The sequence below is a fragment of the Chaetura pelagica genome, unplaced genomic scaffold (genome assembly GCF_000747805.2).
Source record: "Chaetura pelagica isolate M959 unplaced genomic scaffold, ChaPel_1.0 scaffold302, whole genome shotgun sequence".
In the NCBI taxonomy this organism is placed as follows: Eukaryota; Metazoa; Chordata; class Aves; order Apodiformes; family Apodidae; genus Chaetura; species Chaetura pelagica.
In genome coordinates this window covers 667,237-683,999 of record NW_009952561.1, presented here as the reverse complement: position 1 = coordinate 683,999, position 16,763 = coordinate 667,237, and the positions used below count along the sequence as shown (strand labels likewise).

At 39.9% G+C, this 16,763-nt stretch overlaps 1 protein-coding gene across 1 annotated transcript in view; it reads right to left on the bottom strand.

Annotated features, from left to right (window-relative positions):
* UNC5D (unc-5 homolog D (C. elegans)) overlaps window positions 1-16,763 on the bottom strand; it is a 55,980-nt gene that overhangs the window by 24,252 nt on the left and 14,965 nt on the right. Inside the window, exons 4-6 of the mRNA XM_009993247.1 lie at window positions 5,983-6,163; window positions 5,020-5,187; window positions 3,733-3,897 (exon numbers count right to left, since the gene is read on the bottom strand). Coding sequence (XP_009991549.1) covers window positions 3,733-3,897; window positions 5,020-5,187; window positions 5,983-6,163 — 514 coding nt within the window. The remainder of the gene's footprint in view (window positions 1-3,732; window positions 3,898-5,019; window positions 5,188-5,982; window positions 6,164-16,763) is intronic.

The following is a 16,763-nucleotide window of genomic DNA, read 5'->3' as shown; positions in this document are numbered from 1 at the left end:
GAAATCAATATTTTTTTAAGTTACAAAAAATAACTTTGCAGCAAACAAAATATAACAGTTAAGCAAAAAACCCCAAACCTCTGCAAACCCCTCTCTTTTATTGAGCAAAGAAAAAGCTTTAACCACTGCAAGACAGAGAGATACCCACCACAGAAAAGTATACTACTGAGAATGCTGGTAGGGAATAAACAATGGAAGAACAAATAGGCAAGAAACTAGAAAGTTATTAGGATTGTTCGAGTGAAAGTGACCTTTACATTGAGAGTGAGTCAATCTCTGTTTTTCTACCAACTTGGCAGGCCTGGCCATCTTTCGTATATATCAAAGCCAGAAATAATTCCATCTTTCTTTTGCACTTACTATTCCATATCTATATCTATTTCTTTTGCATTAATCTATTAAATTGTTACAAGCCCTAGGAGAAATTCCCTGAAAGAAAAGCACTGTCAGTTGCTCCTCAGATCAGGACTGGACTATCTGGCTCCATCCAAAAAAACAAAGCTAGAAAAAGGCTGTTCCTGTGAATGCAAGGTGTCATCTTTGTGTTATTCCCAACATCTTCTGCCAGGGACTGAATAAACAACCTGAGAGTAGACTCTGGTTTATCATAATTTCATTTACTGATTCCAAATTTGAAAATTCATGCTAAGGATCAGTATTTTTTCTGCCAGTTCAGAATCAGGCCTATGCTTTGCTGACATCTTACATTCTCACCCTTACTTTCATTTCAGTTCTTATTTGTTAACCAAAGAAATGTTCAATTTGTATTTTTGCCTCATGAAAGGAACAAAGTTAACAAGTAGTGCCTAATAACCTGCAAGAGATTAGTTTTCTGTAGCACACTACTGCATTTCCTTCACAATTCCCCATGAGATGAAAAGCAGAGAGAAAAGGCACCTATTGGAAGATAAACAGGGAAAAACGTTTTCAAAAATAGGGTAATTGCATCAATTCCTATTAGCTGAGAAAGCAATTACAGTCCTAAAAATAATCAGGCACAATCATATACATGCAGCATGACCCATAAAGGAGTAATAGTATCATGCTCCAAGATGAAAGAAACAAGACACTTAACCCTTCAGTGTGTTTGAACACACATGGAAACCTATGTATGGAAACCACCAGGCACCAGTGGATATGCCAATTGCACACAGACATGGATTCTGGATCTATCAAGCCATCTGCAGGAAGGAGAAGGACCTCAGAAAACTTATGATCACCACATTGGTCCTCAAAAGCTGCATGTATTGCAGTGCTCACAATTTCTCATTATTCTTTTTTAAAACATAGAGAAGGGTTTGGTGATCAGGAAGTGAGGTGGATTAGGAACTGGTTGAAAGGAAGGAGTCAGAGAGTTGTAGTCAATGGGGCAGAATCTGGTTGGAGGTGTGTGACTAGTGGAGTCCCACAGGGGTCGGTACTGGGACCGGTGTTGTTCAACATCTTCATCAACGACCTGGATGAGGGTATAGAATGTACCCTCAGCAAGTTTGCTGATGACACTAAGCTGGGAGGAGTGGCTGACACACCAGAAAGCTGTGCTGCCATTCAGAGAGACTTAGATAGGTTGGAGAATTGGGCGGGGAGAAACATGATGAAATTCAACAAGGGGAAGTGCAGAGTTTTACATTTGGGGAAGAACAACACCATGTCCCAGTACAGGTTGGGGGCTGAACTGCTGGAGAGTAGTGTAGGTGAAAGAGACCTGGGGGTCCTGGTAGACAGGAGGATGACCATGAGCCAGCAATGTGCCCTTGTGGCCAAGAAGGCCAATGGCATCCTGGGGTGCATTAGAAAGGGTGTGGTTAGTAGGTCAAGAGAGGTTCTCCTCCCCCTCTATTCTGCATTGGTGAGGAGCATCTGGAGTATTGTGTCCAGTTCTGGGCCCCTCAGTTCAAGAAGGACAGGGAACTGCTCGAAAGAGTCCAGCGCAGAGCTACGAAGATGATTAAGGGAGTGGAACATCTCCCTTATGAGGAAAGGCTGAGGGAGCTGGGTCTCTTGAGCTTGGAGAAAAGGAGACTGAGGGGTGACCTCATCAATGTTTACAAATATGTAAGGGGTGAGTGTCAGGGGGACGGAGTTAGGCTTTTCTCAGTGATGACCAGTGATAGGACAAGGGGTAATGGGTGTAAATTGGAGCATAGGAGGTTCAAGGTGAATATCTGAAAAAAATTTTTTACTGTAAGAGTGACAGAGCACTGGAACAGACTGCCCAGGGAGGTTGTGGAGTCTCCCTCACTGGAGACATTCAAAACCCACCTGGATGAGTTCCTGTGTGATGTACTCTAGGTGACCCTGCTCTGGCAGGGGGGTTGGACTAGATGATCTCTCGAGGTCCCTTCCAGCCCCTAAGATTCTATGATTCTATGAAAAAAGTCTAACTTTAATTTCTGACCTTTTGAACACTGAAGTTTCTGTGCCTGACACCTCGGAGCTGGAGAGTTGTTCTGTAACCCTGGAAATTTTAAGTAGTTAGAGACATATAGCAAGACTGCAGGGTATTCTCTACCTCCAAAACCAAACAAAATCAGATTTACTGATACCTAGTGATAGGTATATCATTGAGATATACCTATTTCTGAAGCCCGAATAAATACACAGGACACTATCTGCCATTAAGAAATATTTAAAATCTCAGGGCAAAAAAGAGAGTTCATTTTGTTGAGAAAATTACTTTCCTCATCTCACTAGATGCACTTCACTGGGGAGCTGGTTGGGCACACTGGCTGTTTCTCTATGACACTGCCAGCCAGCACTGAAGGTGCACTGGGGGGTAGGTCAGTGGTGCATACACAAGTGTAAGCCCACCCATGATGTCTAGGAGCACAGGGATTAGGGATTCTGACTAGATTCCTTCTCTTCCCTGCATCACTGGAGAAGAGGAAAATGACTGCTAGGCACAACATGAACACATATATGTAAATGGTCAAGAAGGATGGGTAATCCAGTACCACAGAGTCAGAGAACTATTTAAATACAAAACTAAAGAAAAAAGTATTACATCTTTCAGCGCTGGCATCCCTGATTGTTCCTGTGGCTGCCATTTCATTGCTACAAAGTGATGAGGAAACAGTAACACTTCATGGGTAGGGAGCAGCACTCAGAGTAAGAAGGAACTTGAGGATTTCTTTGTTTTGAGACCATGCAGCTGTTCCTGAGTGTTCTGGAACTCTGCAGCTGCAGGGCTGATCTTCCCGGCTCCTAGTTGTTTGTTGATAATAGCAACTACCAAATTCCAGATGCTTTCCAGACAATTATGAAGGGCAAATCCTTTCACAGGGAACTAATCACGGAGTAGATTTGCTGTTATTTAACTTCTGTGTTAAAGGCAACTTTGACATTCAGCAGCCCTTGCACCAAGAGTATTCATGTTGGTGCTTTGCCAGTTTGCGTGCAAGAAAAGGTAGAAAGCCAAGTAGTACATGCTGTGAAATATGTCGTAGCAGGTGGCCATAATTACACATTGCAAAAAACCTTTACATGGATTTTTAGAACCCTCTGATAATTAATAGGTAAAGTATGTGCTACAGAAATGCAGTGACTCTGAAACCACTGCGGGTTTCCAACTTCACATATGCAACCCTCTGACAACAATCTGTTCACAGTAGTATTTAAGCCAAAAGAGTTCTACTGACACAGCTGTGTGGCAGATAAGCTGCACTACCAAGATTACAGTACCCACTTCAGGCCATACCTTCTAAATCCAGTTCAATGCCAACTGTTTCTCACCTTGAATGCAAAGCCCTTCAGTGCAGTTCTCGGACTCCTGGCTCAGGCCCTCGCAGTCCTTGCCCCCATTGCGCGGCGCTGGCGCGATGCACTCCCGGACTCGCAGGTGCTCGCACTCCGGGCTGCACACTGACCACTCACTCCACATCTCCCAGCTCCCATCCACTGAGTGGGCAGAAAAGAAAACAACCATCATCACTGCACATCAGACTGGTGTACTTAAGAGGTCCTACCAAGAATACTTGTTTCATATCTCTTCTCAGGTCACGGCAAGGAAACAAAGTGTAATTCTCAGAAGAAATATAATTATATCAGACGTGAAAATCCAGCATTAGAAGGCACCACCTCAGGCATGTCATACAAAAGCAATATGGTGACACACCACCGCTACACAATGTTCTGCAAATACAGTCAGTTAAAATTGCAGGAGGAAAGATCTCCTTTCCCACCTAGCTATTAGCTTCTAATGTTTCGATACAAATTCTATCTTAACACAGGCTGATGTAGAGAGGCCACACATTCTCCTACCAGAGCTGACATTTAAAAAAAGCATAGCTGGCCTTGTAGCCTTAGATCAATCTGCTGCTTTGCTGACTGATTCATAGCTGCTGCCTCTGACCCTGTCCCAAATGAGAAGGGATTCCACAGTCCCCTTTCTTTTTTGTGCATAAATCAAACTAAACAGTACTCAGAGGAACAAAGAGAAAAATATAAATAATATTAAAATATTTAAATCCCAGTCCAGGACACGTATCTAAGCTAGAAGAGAGATATGGCAGAATCCAGGCAAACCCAGGCAAACATAGTCTGTTCAAATATACGTGTATACACTAACTTTTAGCTGTAGATGTGAAACACCAATTCCAAAACTAGATAAGGGAATTTCCAGGTGAACAAATGAGAGATGTAACAGTGTCTAGGGATGTAACACTGTGCTCCATATGCAGCTTAAGCTCAATTTCCAAAGTTTAGTATACTTTAAAGCAAACTCTTGCAAGCTAAATAATACTTTTAAGTTCTCAGCTGAGGTTTCTGTGTTTCTAGCGTTACTAGCATCACCTCCCCTTCCCTATGCCTCTCATACTGAACCAACTGCTGTTTTGTTACTGAGTATTTAGTTAGCTTCAGTGTAAGTTAAAGCCTATGCAAGGCTCTGAACTGCAGTCTAAACAAAAAACAACTATTTGGAATCTCCTCTTTGACCTCAGTGGGTTCTTCAAAGCAAAACTGCCTAGCCAGCAGTTCAAAGTGAAATAGCTCTTGCTTAGTAGACTGTGTATATCTCACCAGGGCAAAGAGAAGTACAGGTAATTTTCTGCACTGACATTCCTTCACAAAATGCACCTCCGTTGAGTGGTGCAGGGTTGGTACAGGTCCGTGATCGCTTCTGCCAGCCCCGGCCACACCGTGCATTGCAGCTGGACCACTCAGTCCATGATGACCAGCCTCCATTCACTGCAAAACACAAACACGCTTGAGGCTGTGGTAAGTGGACTAAGAGAGATCAAGCAACAAATCCGATCAGATCATTTTATTCCAAGGTGAAGTAGGAGTATTACCTCCTATAAACCATCAGTACACAGCTATGTAAAGGCCATGGTGACAAACGGAAGAGTTTGGAAGAATAAGATGCTGAGAAGTGCAATGACTGATGGAAAGAATCTAAGAGGAAGGTAAAAGCAGGGACCTCAATCCTCATAAAACATGCTTTGCTTAAATCATAAACAAGAACTCCTTTATTTTAAAAAGGGTTATTTAGAAATGCTCTGTTTCCACCAATAAAATGCCACATGCAGCAAAATTAGCATGGGAAGCAACAGAGGATGGCAGTAAAGCAAAGGTTCTGCTCTTCTAGTCCTTTGCTGTGTAACACCTCCATTCACTGGTTAGTGCTGGGACACTACAGTACCACAGATCCAGCTGCAATGGCCCTACAGGTACCTCCCTAGGCGTGTGCCTCAGGGCTTCCTGGAACAGGCAAGGCTTGTTTATGTAGTTTAGCTTATAATGGGATCTTAATATCTGGGGTAAGATTCTAGGAATCCATCACAAACAACAAACCCCTCATAATTCTAAGCAATCTGAAAGCAGGCTTGATCTCAGCCTCGAGCAACAGAACTGAAATGCACCCTAACAGGAATGAGGTTAGCTGTTTGATTTAGAACCAGTTGGATGTTAAAAATAGAAAGTTCTCCAGCAATAGAAGCACACACATCTAGATTTTTCCATAACAATCACATTTTCACTGACCATACACCACCACTGTTGCAGACATGCTCCTTCTCTTGGCAACAATGTTGGCAGCCATGCAGGTGTAGTTCCCAGAGTCAGACAGACGTGCCTGTCGGATGATGAGGTTGTGGTCTGCTCTGGTGTCAATGTTCTCATCCAGGTTGGAATCTATGGGTTCTTCATTCTTTAGCCATTCCACCTGGAGAGGGATGGAGAAGAGAAGAATACAAAGTAGGAAAAAGATGAATGAAATTTTTTGTTTCTCTGTTTTTCCTAAACTTCAGAGGAAGGAGACACAGACTAGTAACATAGAAAGGTTGACTGGGAGGAATGGAAAAAAATCTTGAGAGAGAATAAGAAATATTTTTAAATGCTACTTTTGACACACACTGCTTTACACGTTCAAACAACTGGACAAAGATCGGTTAAGCTTTGCAATAGATTGGAATGACAAGTAGTTAAGTATCATTAATTCCACTTTGCTTGAGAGAGAAACAGGCAGAAGGATGAAATTGATTGACACCACACACAGGGGAAGAGCTAAGTCATGGCAGCAGATTCCAAATTTACATAAATATTCTTAAACCAGAGTCCAATAGTATTTGTTGTCAAGGTACATAAATACTGTGAAATGCTGTGTATAACCTATCTCATTACATCTTCTCTAGTTCACTGACCAACATATCTCTGAGCAGACCCAGAAATTATCTGCAAGGCATTTCTCTACATGAAACATTAAAAAAAAATAGTTAAGGCAAGATAGGCTGCTGTTACAGAAGTGAAAAAAATAGTAGCAGAATAAACAGATTCTATTAAAAGACTGAATAAATTTGAGTTATTATAGTAGCTTTTGAGACCTGAAGGAGGGAGGCATGGCTGTACCCTGAAGTCAAACACCTTCTCATCTCAGTTCAGATGAATAACCTCGTTTAGGAACTTGTGGAAGGACTTGGAACTTTGTGGTAATGAGCTTACGGATTTGCTAGCTGCAGGCATTCATTAGCACACTGCTCTGCGCAGATGGTCTGCAATTTGTAGATTTTTCCAGTTTATAAACAAATCTGCAAAAGCTGACCATCAAAGCCAATTAGATTTCATGCCAGAAAGCAGGTTGCCCTTCCAGTAGCATCAGTCATTTTGGTTAGCTAGGGACAGGAGGTGTGTGACTGACACATCCATGGCTTCTCGTGTCCCGGCACCCCAGCAGCCAGCTGGGAACATACCTTGGAAAGAACCTAGGTCTGTGGCACTGGTATCCTACATAGTGGCTATGGAATGAAATGAAGTAATTATTTTAGACATCTGTCAAAAGAGGCATTACCCAAGTATGAAATACGTCATAGGTTTCATACAGATTTTAGCTCTATGCTCTTCCTCAAATTGCAGTTAACCAAAAATGATAAAGAGAAACAATGTCCCCATCAAAGCATGCAGCAGGCATTCAAGACACATCAGTCTATTTCTGCATTCTTACAAAGTTCTGTCAAAATGCTGGCTTGCTTTAATTTTCTTCTCAAGTCTCAAAGTTTTTATTTTTCAAACGATCTTCTTCACAGAAGTTTAGAGAGTTTTGGGACCACTGCATGCTGCAGTGCACATCAAAATAGACACCTGGAATGAAGTTCCACCCAGCTGCCTTGCCCAGAGCTGGCTGGGCACAGCCTCCCTACATCAGCAAGGCTGAACTCTTCCCTTAACAAAGTCTTTCCAAGTGTATTACATTGCCCTTTGCTCTGAGTCAGATGAAGAACAATCAAGTAATCCATTTACTACTCAGCTTCCCTTCTGCAGTTAACTTTAATACTAATTACCAGAGGAGGTTTCAGCAAAGAAACTAGGAATGCATTTTGAATTATGGACCAGCAGCACTAGTGTAAATCAAGTGACAGAAATTCAATGGTCACAGACAGAGTTAAACTCACTTTATGCGCAGTGTAATGATAAACACAGTAATGTTCAAAGAAATTACAAACGTGTCTAGTAGTTTAAGAGTTCATTACTTCACAAGTTTCTACATAAAATGTTGCATTTTGACTCTGATCAGACAGGGGCTTTTGCAGGGCAGCAAGGGGGAGGGCCTTCACACAGACATCACCTCTGTGATCCAAGGAGAAAAGCTAACTCCAGGGAAGGAAATAACATTCTTCTGGCTAAGCATTACTCATCCTTTTCCAAGTTTGAGAGGGAAGCTATAGGGCTGTTACACCTTCTGTAAGACTAAAGAATATTCTTATTTGCAGTAGTACCCATTTGACATATCAATCTCTTGGGTGCTTTTAATTAAACAATTCCCCACAACTTTCAATAGAAAGGAATAACGTTTGTATGTGAAATTCTGTCCTGACAGAACCAAGCTATCCAAGCTCACAAAAAGTCATTAAAAATGATCTCGTGCTGTCACATCTTTGGATCTTAAATCTTCTTACATTGCTGTAATGACAACTGCAGAACAGTGAACATTATCTTGAAGTTGGTTCCAATGACTTTTTTGCTGTTTCCCATGAAGGTACTTAATTAATTCAACATAAATAATACAGAAAGCATCTCTACTTGAGCTCTTAGCTCCCTAAGAACAAAAATACACAGTTATATTTACAATAGAACTAGGCAATACCCTATTCCCCCCTCTAGAACCTGACTTTGCATTAAAAAAGGAAGAAAAAGGCTGAGGTCTGCTAAAATTCAGAATAACTAATTTCTAGCTGAAAGCTTTTTTTTTCTTCTTTTTTTCTTTTTCTTTTTTTTTTTTTTTTTAACTGGAGAAGAAAACATGTTTGAAGCTGAATTCTTTTCTACAAAAAAAGGCTCCTTTTAATAGGACGTTTCCAATTGATTCCCCTCCACATCAGGACTGACAGCAGGTCTATCAGGTTTCTGACACTTCCTCCACTGACTCTAGAGGAATCCGAGGGACATTGTATCTCTAGGCCAACCTCAGCCTTTTTGAATATTTCCCCCATATTAATCAGCTCTGGCCTCTGGCTAGAAAAAGTGATTTCTACCTTATGATTGATTTAGGTCTCATATTCCCCAATCTTTAAAAGCCTTATTGAAAATGGCTTTTTCAGTGTTTATGTTTTTCAGTGTTTAATGTTTAGCAGAAGAGAACAAGACACATTTCTTTAAATTCCTTTCAGATCTAGCATGAAACTCCTGTTTCTAAAAATTCCAGAGTGTCTAAGATGCAGAAATCTTCCTTATGTTATAGTTAGAATGGATGACTATAGGCAGGGCAGGTGCTCCAATTACAGTGATGCATTAAGGTGGCAGCATATCTTTGTTACAGTTTTATTTTCCTTCCTACACTAAGACTCAAACAAGCAGAAGAAGCCTCCATCAGCATAAACCATTGTGGGAGATTAATAAACAACAAAGGCCTGTTTGCTGGATAAAAACCATTCATATCATATCATTCATACCTTTAGGATCACAGTTATTTTATCAGCACAATCAAAAAACATTAATCTTCCTTGCTAGGAGTCTACCACCAGCAACACACAAGAAGCAGGTCAACTGGTACCTGCTGCATTTTTTTAAATGAATCCACTGAGGGAACACTCCTACAGAATCGTTTAATCACAGCACTGCTGTACTGTTCTGTAAGCATATTTTCCCTTCATTAGATTGAATATATAATCTCATTACATAAATCTGACACACTGACTCATAAATCAGCCTGGGCTTTTGTTGGCTGTACCATGCAAAGCAGCACAGCAATCTCCTCTTTGAAGAGATGCAGTCAGTTGTTGCAAGAGGGATCATCTGAAAACTCAGGTGCCGCTAATGTACATTTTCTTTCTTGCTGTTTCAGTTGGTGTGGTGTGCAGCTGGGGAGGCTGCTCCATAGGCCTCCGACAGTGAGGGGAGCCAAGGGAGGGGACACTGCCTCCTGCCTTCCATCCACCATAGCCTGTACTCTGTGCTGTGGCCAGGTCACAATCACCTGAGCATTTCTGTTTGTATGCTTTAAGATCACAGACAAAAATTCATACTGCCGAGAAATTCAGAGGAGGGGAATAAAGGCTAACGTGGCAGGGGTGAGTCAAAATGAAATTAAAATAAGCTTTTGAATTAGTATAGCAGGAAAGGTGACAGCCTGTATGTGTGTCTCCATTTATAATGCTAAAAGTGGGCAAGGAGTTGACTCAGACATGCTAATTCAGAACATTGTTATAAAGATACATTACTGAATATGCCCTTGCTAATAGCACTCTGTCTGATTGTTGAAGATGTATAATTAGATCCCTAAAGAAGTTTATCTTTATTCCTATTTTTGGAGTAGTAAGTATCTAACGTACATTGAAATACTGTTTTTTACCTCCATGCAAAAATTATTAATGAATCAGAATTAATAAATTGAAAGGTTATTACGTGGGCTTATACAGTCGTTTCTCAGGGGACAGTGCACATAACTGACTTCAATTATCTTATGGTAAACAGAAATAAACGATCAAGTTGAAACTCAAATCCTGGTCCCATGACCATAAAGCTCAGCAATATGGGTGAGCAGAGGAGACTCATCTAAAGCTTTTATTTTCCTAAGTCACTCAGGATCCAAGAAGGGATAGCAATCCACAGAGCTTATTTTAAAGATGTGCAGTGCACACTGTGTTTCTCAGTCGTGTGAACTGGGAGTGTTAGAAAGAAAGGGTGTTCATGGTGCCAGCCCAGTGAGATCTTTGTCTTCCAATGCATGGACATTTGGAAAGTAACTATAAGCAGAATTGACACTTAAAAAAATATTTTTACATAAGATTATTGGAAATTATGTTATCTTGGTTTTCCTGGGAAACTGCACCCAAGAATAGCTAGTTAGTTGTTATCAGTTTGGGTTGGTTGTGTGGTCTCTACATCTTGTTTATCATAGCAACTTCTGTCCTGTTCAGCACATTCCAGCAAACAAATTAATGACTTTACTGTGACCGAGTTACGGTGAATGATACTCACTTTCAAGCAGAAGACATTTGAATCTGCATTGAAGTGTAGTAGATACAAACCCACTTTTCTCCAAGGACACACTGCTTTTCCCCTCTTGCCCCCTCCATCAGAGCACTGGTCACAGCTGGCAGCAAAGCAGCTGCTCTTGCTGTGACTGTGAGGTGCAATTTAACAAAATGGACGCTAACATGAGAGGATCAAGAATTGCCAACACAGTCTGATTTGGAGCCTACAACTATCTTGTTCAGTCAAAGAGTCAAAGTTTCCAGATCTTCGTAGGCCTCTTTCACACAATTACCTTTATTATTTGTCATTCTAAACATAACGATAAAGTCTCATGACTTATCCTTTCATGTTCAAGCATTCAAAATTAAGAACAATTCTGAAAACAGCACCAGAAAAATATATGCCACTGCAAAACAGTACATCAAAAAAGAAATGCCCCAAAGCATATGTCTTCATAAAAAGGAATTATCTATTCAGAGGAACTACAAAGTTATTTCACTTTTTTTCCCCCACCTCATTTTAGCAATCTAATTCAGAAGTGTTTTGCTCCAGCATTTCTATTTCACAACCTCAGCATAGCTCCTGGGTATACTGATTTACTTGGAACAAGTCAAATCCCAGAAGGAAAATATTTTTTTTCTATGAGAGGAAAACTGCACAGTTCACTTTCCTGCATGAAATCCAACATACATACTCATTTCAAAAAGAAGATCCAAGGATTTTTTTCAAATAAAGGGTATATGTGCAGGAAGTAAGATGCCTCAAGTAACTGCAAAATGTACAAAATCAGAAGGGGTACCTGGAGATACCACTAAGGAGACAAGAAGAAAGCTGACAAATGCCATTGTTTCAAATAATTGGCACAAGTAAAGAAATGGAGTACAGGTGAAAAATGAAGTGACACATTTAACATGTTCAATCAGCAACACAACAGTGAAGAGAGGAGCCTGATCTCAAACTGCATCTTAGGGTGGCAGAAGGCAACAGACACTGTGAGTCTTCCTCCTCTTTCTAGGGGCTGGTCTAAATAGGAATGGAAAGCTGCAGCAGCTTTTGCTAAAGGGATAGTTTTCCTCTGCAACTTGGTAAGCTACATGAATTCAAACCATGCTAAATGCCTCCAAGCTCAGATTCCAAGGTGAATGAGAGAACATGCTTATCTGGAGCTGAATTATTTTTTCACAAAATGATAAAACATGTCAGAAGCAGAGTTTCCACAACACTTGTTATTTCTTCTGGCCAACAGACGTACCAGTGATGAATGACTGATCCAGTCACACAGGCTGCATCCTAAGCACAGGTGTGAAAAAGTGAATTTAGGTGACAGCTGCATTACAGAATGAGAACAAGTATTGATCTAACATGCAGAGAGTCCCAATAAATAGGTTAGTTTTCTGCAGATCTTATACAATCTCTGGCTCCCTGAGGTTGCTCAAACATAATGCAGTGTATTTTATGTAGGAAGGTACAGAAATTGGCAGGCCTTTTATCATGAGCTTGATGAATGGGCAGCAACACTGAGCACATGAAAAATGCTCCGGGCATCCCTACAGGAAGCTACCTAGAAACTCCTCTTGACTCAAATACTCAACAGGCATTGTTTTATCTGCCTATGTCACTATAACACTACCGTTTAAACAATGTTAGACAGTCAAAGTCTTCAAACGCTATTATCTGTGGAGATTCCACAGGCAGCTACATGGGACTGGTGCAGCACACCTGCCTGGCCTTGATGGCTCATCCATGTATGGCTTAACAGGGAGGTTTGTTTGCTAGTCAGCATCTGCAGTGGAAACAAGGACAAACAGATCTATCGTATTTCAGAGTTGCCAATGTGCAAAAAAGAGCATCCAAAATATATCCAGTTGAATTGTATATTGCTTAGCAATAGTATTTTTTTTTAAAAATGTGACTGTAATGAAACAAAAGGGGAAAAAAACAACAACTCAACATTAACCAAAGTTGTACGTGTAAGTACTTGGTTGTGTTGCCCTGAAAAGTGTTCAGTTAAAACCCACTGGAATGTCTCTAACATACTTAAAAGACTAGCAGTTCTGTGCATATCTTGCCCTTTCTATTCCCCATTTACAAAGAGCAACTGTGAAATCCATGGCTTTTTATTTTGCATATTGAGCAATAGCACTAAAGTGGATTTTAGAAGCACGGATAATCACAAGCTTTTTTGCCTTTGAAACCTATTCTTTGTGTGAACCTCTACCAGAGCAGCACTCCAGGCTCTGCACTCTGTGTATTACAAATGCTGTTATAAGACCTGATCCATGATCTAGGCTGAGAGAAAAAAAAATAAAATATTCTGGGCATTGAAGATGAAGTACTTTAGGAAAAAAGGTAGCACTGAAGCAGACATTTCTCTTGAAGACAGGTGGTGAAGCACAGGGATGAGTACTAGATTTGATCAAAGATGAAACAGCATGTAAAATAAACTAAAGCTTGATTGGTTTTGTGTTGTCCGTGTTTCTATGAAGCAATTGCAGGCTTAAACAAAAAGGCTTTAATTGAGCAGATGTTTTATAGAATATAGAGGCCCTACAAACTATTAAGTAAGATTGTCATGGCTGAACACCATCAGTCCAGACCAGTAAGTTGTAATACCCACAGTGACTGCACATTTCTCAATTTTTTCTGGATATGAAAGCTGAAAAATGAAAATGATGAAGTTGCTCTTAAAAGCAGCTAAAACATCTGAACTGAACAGGGCACATTTGTATGCAGCAGAGAGAAACAGCAGAATTTTAAAACACAGAGCAAATAAAAATGGCAAAGAAATTACTGGAATAATTGAGCAATTATGAGTAAGCTGCCACATTGTTTCAGTAGAATCAACATTTAGAAGTTGTTGTGTGTCATTTGGTATGGTGAGAACTGACCAAGGGAGATTACAGGGAAGGTAATTTGATGCTTCTAAAATCTGTGAGAACTCTCCAATAGAATTTATGTTCTAAGTGGGTTCAAACCTGCGCTGTCCACACACCTGGTAATCATCGTATATACAGTGTTGCATCCAATTAAAAAATCTAAATTTCTTTGAATTATTGGAGGAGTAAGAGCATTCTAGGAAGAAATACCTCTTTTCCCCAACTAAATGAATAATTGCTCCTCAGTCTGCTCATGGTGCTGTAGCCACTCCCCAAAGACAGACAATTAAGTCTATGAAAACTCAAGATCACTTCCAGGATTCCCACAATGTGGCTTTACTCTGGAAATGTTTCTTGGATTTGTGTGTGTAACAACTTCCAAAGTGCTATATCTGTACTTCATAATTCTCTACTTCATGCCCAAACTGATTTTTTCGACATGGAAAACACTCCTAAGTTAGATATTTGTGCAATTCTTAATATTTCCAGGAGACCATGTGGGATATCTATATAAACTGTCTTTAAAGTAATGCTTTCTGGAATAAAGGATTTTTCCCGTGAGATGTCAGTATTTTAAAGGTGTAATTCCTAAGCACCAATACCACAGGGTAAACATACCCATGCAACCAGAATTTTAAGATCTTCTCTTTGTCAGCTGGCTGTCACCCAAAGGAGCAGATGGTTACTCATGCCCTGCTGTAAGTGTAACCCTTCAGAATAACTTATTAAACATTTAAATACCTTTACGTCTTAGAAGTCTGACCTGCTAACCATCATAATGGACTATTTCAGGGTGACAGAGACATCAGCAATTACCATTAAATGTGGATCTGGAACACGACCAATTTCTTTTTCAGAAACAAAACTCCTCATTAACAGTGTGGATTAATGTGTCAGTAGCAGGCTGAAGACAAACATTCCCTCCTGCAGAGGAAGGGCCTGCCTTAGAGACAGTACAGCAACCTACAGAGGAGCAGTCAGGGGTCCTGAAATGTTGAAACCTACTTTTCATTTCTAACAGCAAGAGTTAAGAATTTGCATAATCCCTTCACAAAGCCAAAGGAATTTATTTTGCTGTTCCGAATGCAATGTCATTTAATTTTGTCATGTCTAAGTTAACTATTACATTTCTTAGAGTTTTCCATAACTTTATGATTTAAAAAATGTCAATGTTGGCTGCAGTGGTTGCTTAGAAGGAAATGCAGTCCATAGGAAGAGCTTACATGTAGATAACTATTCATTGAGACAGATTGTGCATACCTGAGACCAGTCTTGAAAGTGAAAAGTCTGAGATATAAAATGGAAGGCATTCCTTGTGCTTGTAGCTCATGTTACTGACATTCCAGATGAGACCCAAGATCTATAACTAACTGTATAAAATGCATGCTGTTTGCATTTAGTAATCATACTCTGTTTTCTGTAACTAGACACAAGATTCATTGAAGACTATAATTCACCAAGCCTTTTTGCCATAGTGTTTTACTACAATACCATTATCCTGCCGTATTACATTTTACAGTATGTGTTCAAGCCCCATAAATACACAAGCCTGTGTAAAACAGGCAGCAATGACTTTACTTTTGGAATACTTGCAGCTTTTGAATTTTATGGGGGTTTCACATTTTGTTGATGTGTTTGCAATGCAATATGTACTGCCCAGAAGAGAAATGATTTTGCATTTCCATTAAAAGCTATAGTGGTAAATAAACCATCAGAACTCATGCAGATATTCACTGGAACATCTACAGCAGTCCATAAAAATGTCAAAATCTGTGTTAAACATTTGAAAAAGCAGCACTGTATAAACCACGTTTAAAACTAAAATATATGCATATATTAAATGATAAAGTTATTTTAGAGTATTCCACAAGCCTCAGCAGAACACTCAACACAAGTTCACTCTCATCAGTAATAGTTCAGCACAACAGCTGCCCTTTATTACCAAAAAATAAAACTACAACCAATATCAGACAGTAGGTATAGAAAGAGCTGAAAGCTACAAATGGTCAAATATGAGCTATTCAGAGATTTAGTCTCAGAGTAGTTCTTTCTAATAGAAAGGATTTAAAATACATTTTAAGATCAACTTCTGCTCAGATTTGCACCTCATGCATCACAATGAGCCTCAATCCTGTTGCTATCAGGCATTTCTGATTGGGAGCTGGCTCCCCTGAGCTGTTAGCACATTCAGCACAAAACTGCAGCATGAGAACTGCAGCCCTGAAGTGAAGATGAGCAGAGCCTAGTAAGCCAAAGATTTGTTTTGTTCTTATTTATGTGAAAGCCTGAGGTTTATAAACACTGATCACTAATGTCATGGTTTATATGGCACTTCAGTACAAAAGGCTTGACATTTCTAAGGAACACTATAAATCTCGAGTAACTAGCAACGATGATAGAATATGTTAAATTCACCACAGGCCAACTGCTTGCAGTTTTAGGAGATGCTCCATTTTACAGGATTGTGTTTCACATCCTTCTTCAAATTTAAGATATACTAAGTTCACATTAAACCCAGGTCTCAAGAAGGCAACAGAATCTCCTTCTGCTGATTAATGTCAGCACAAAATATGGAAGCTCGTTATCCTAGGAAAGGAACATTTTACAACCTGATTTTCAAGGCTACTGAATTAAACTGAAACAAGCTATGAGAAATGTAAAGGCCTTTTGTTACTGGTGGGAGATTCAGCAGTAATACGCCTACAGAGAACCACAACACCTGTCCACAATAGTGAAAGGATCTTAAAAACAGTTGTCTAAAAAGATTACTAGCTACAGAAGCAAACATTTTGTTGCTCCTGTAGCAAAAATAATTAATATTTTACTCCCTGAAGCACTAATAAGGTAGAACAAACGTAATAGATAACCCTAAACTGAATTAAATGGATGATCGAGTATTTTTCAGGTTACAGTTCAAGACTGGTTTGACAACAGTCACAGAATGCAAGACTGTAACTATCAAGCACAAGGCAGTGAGAA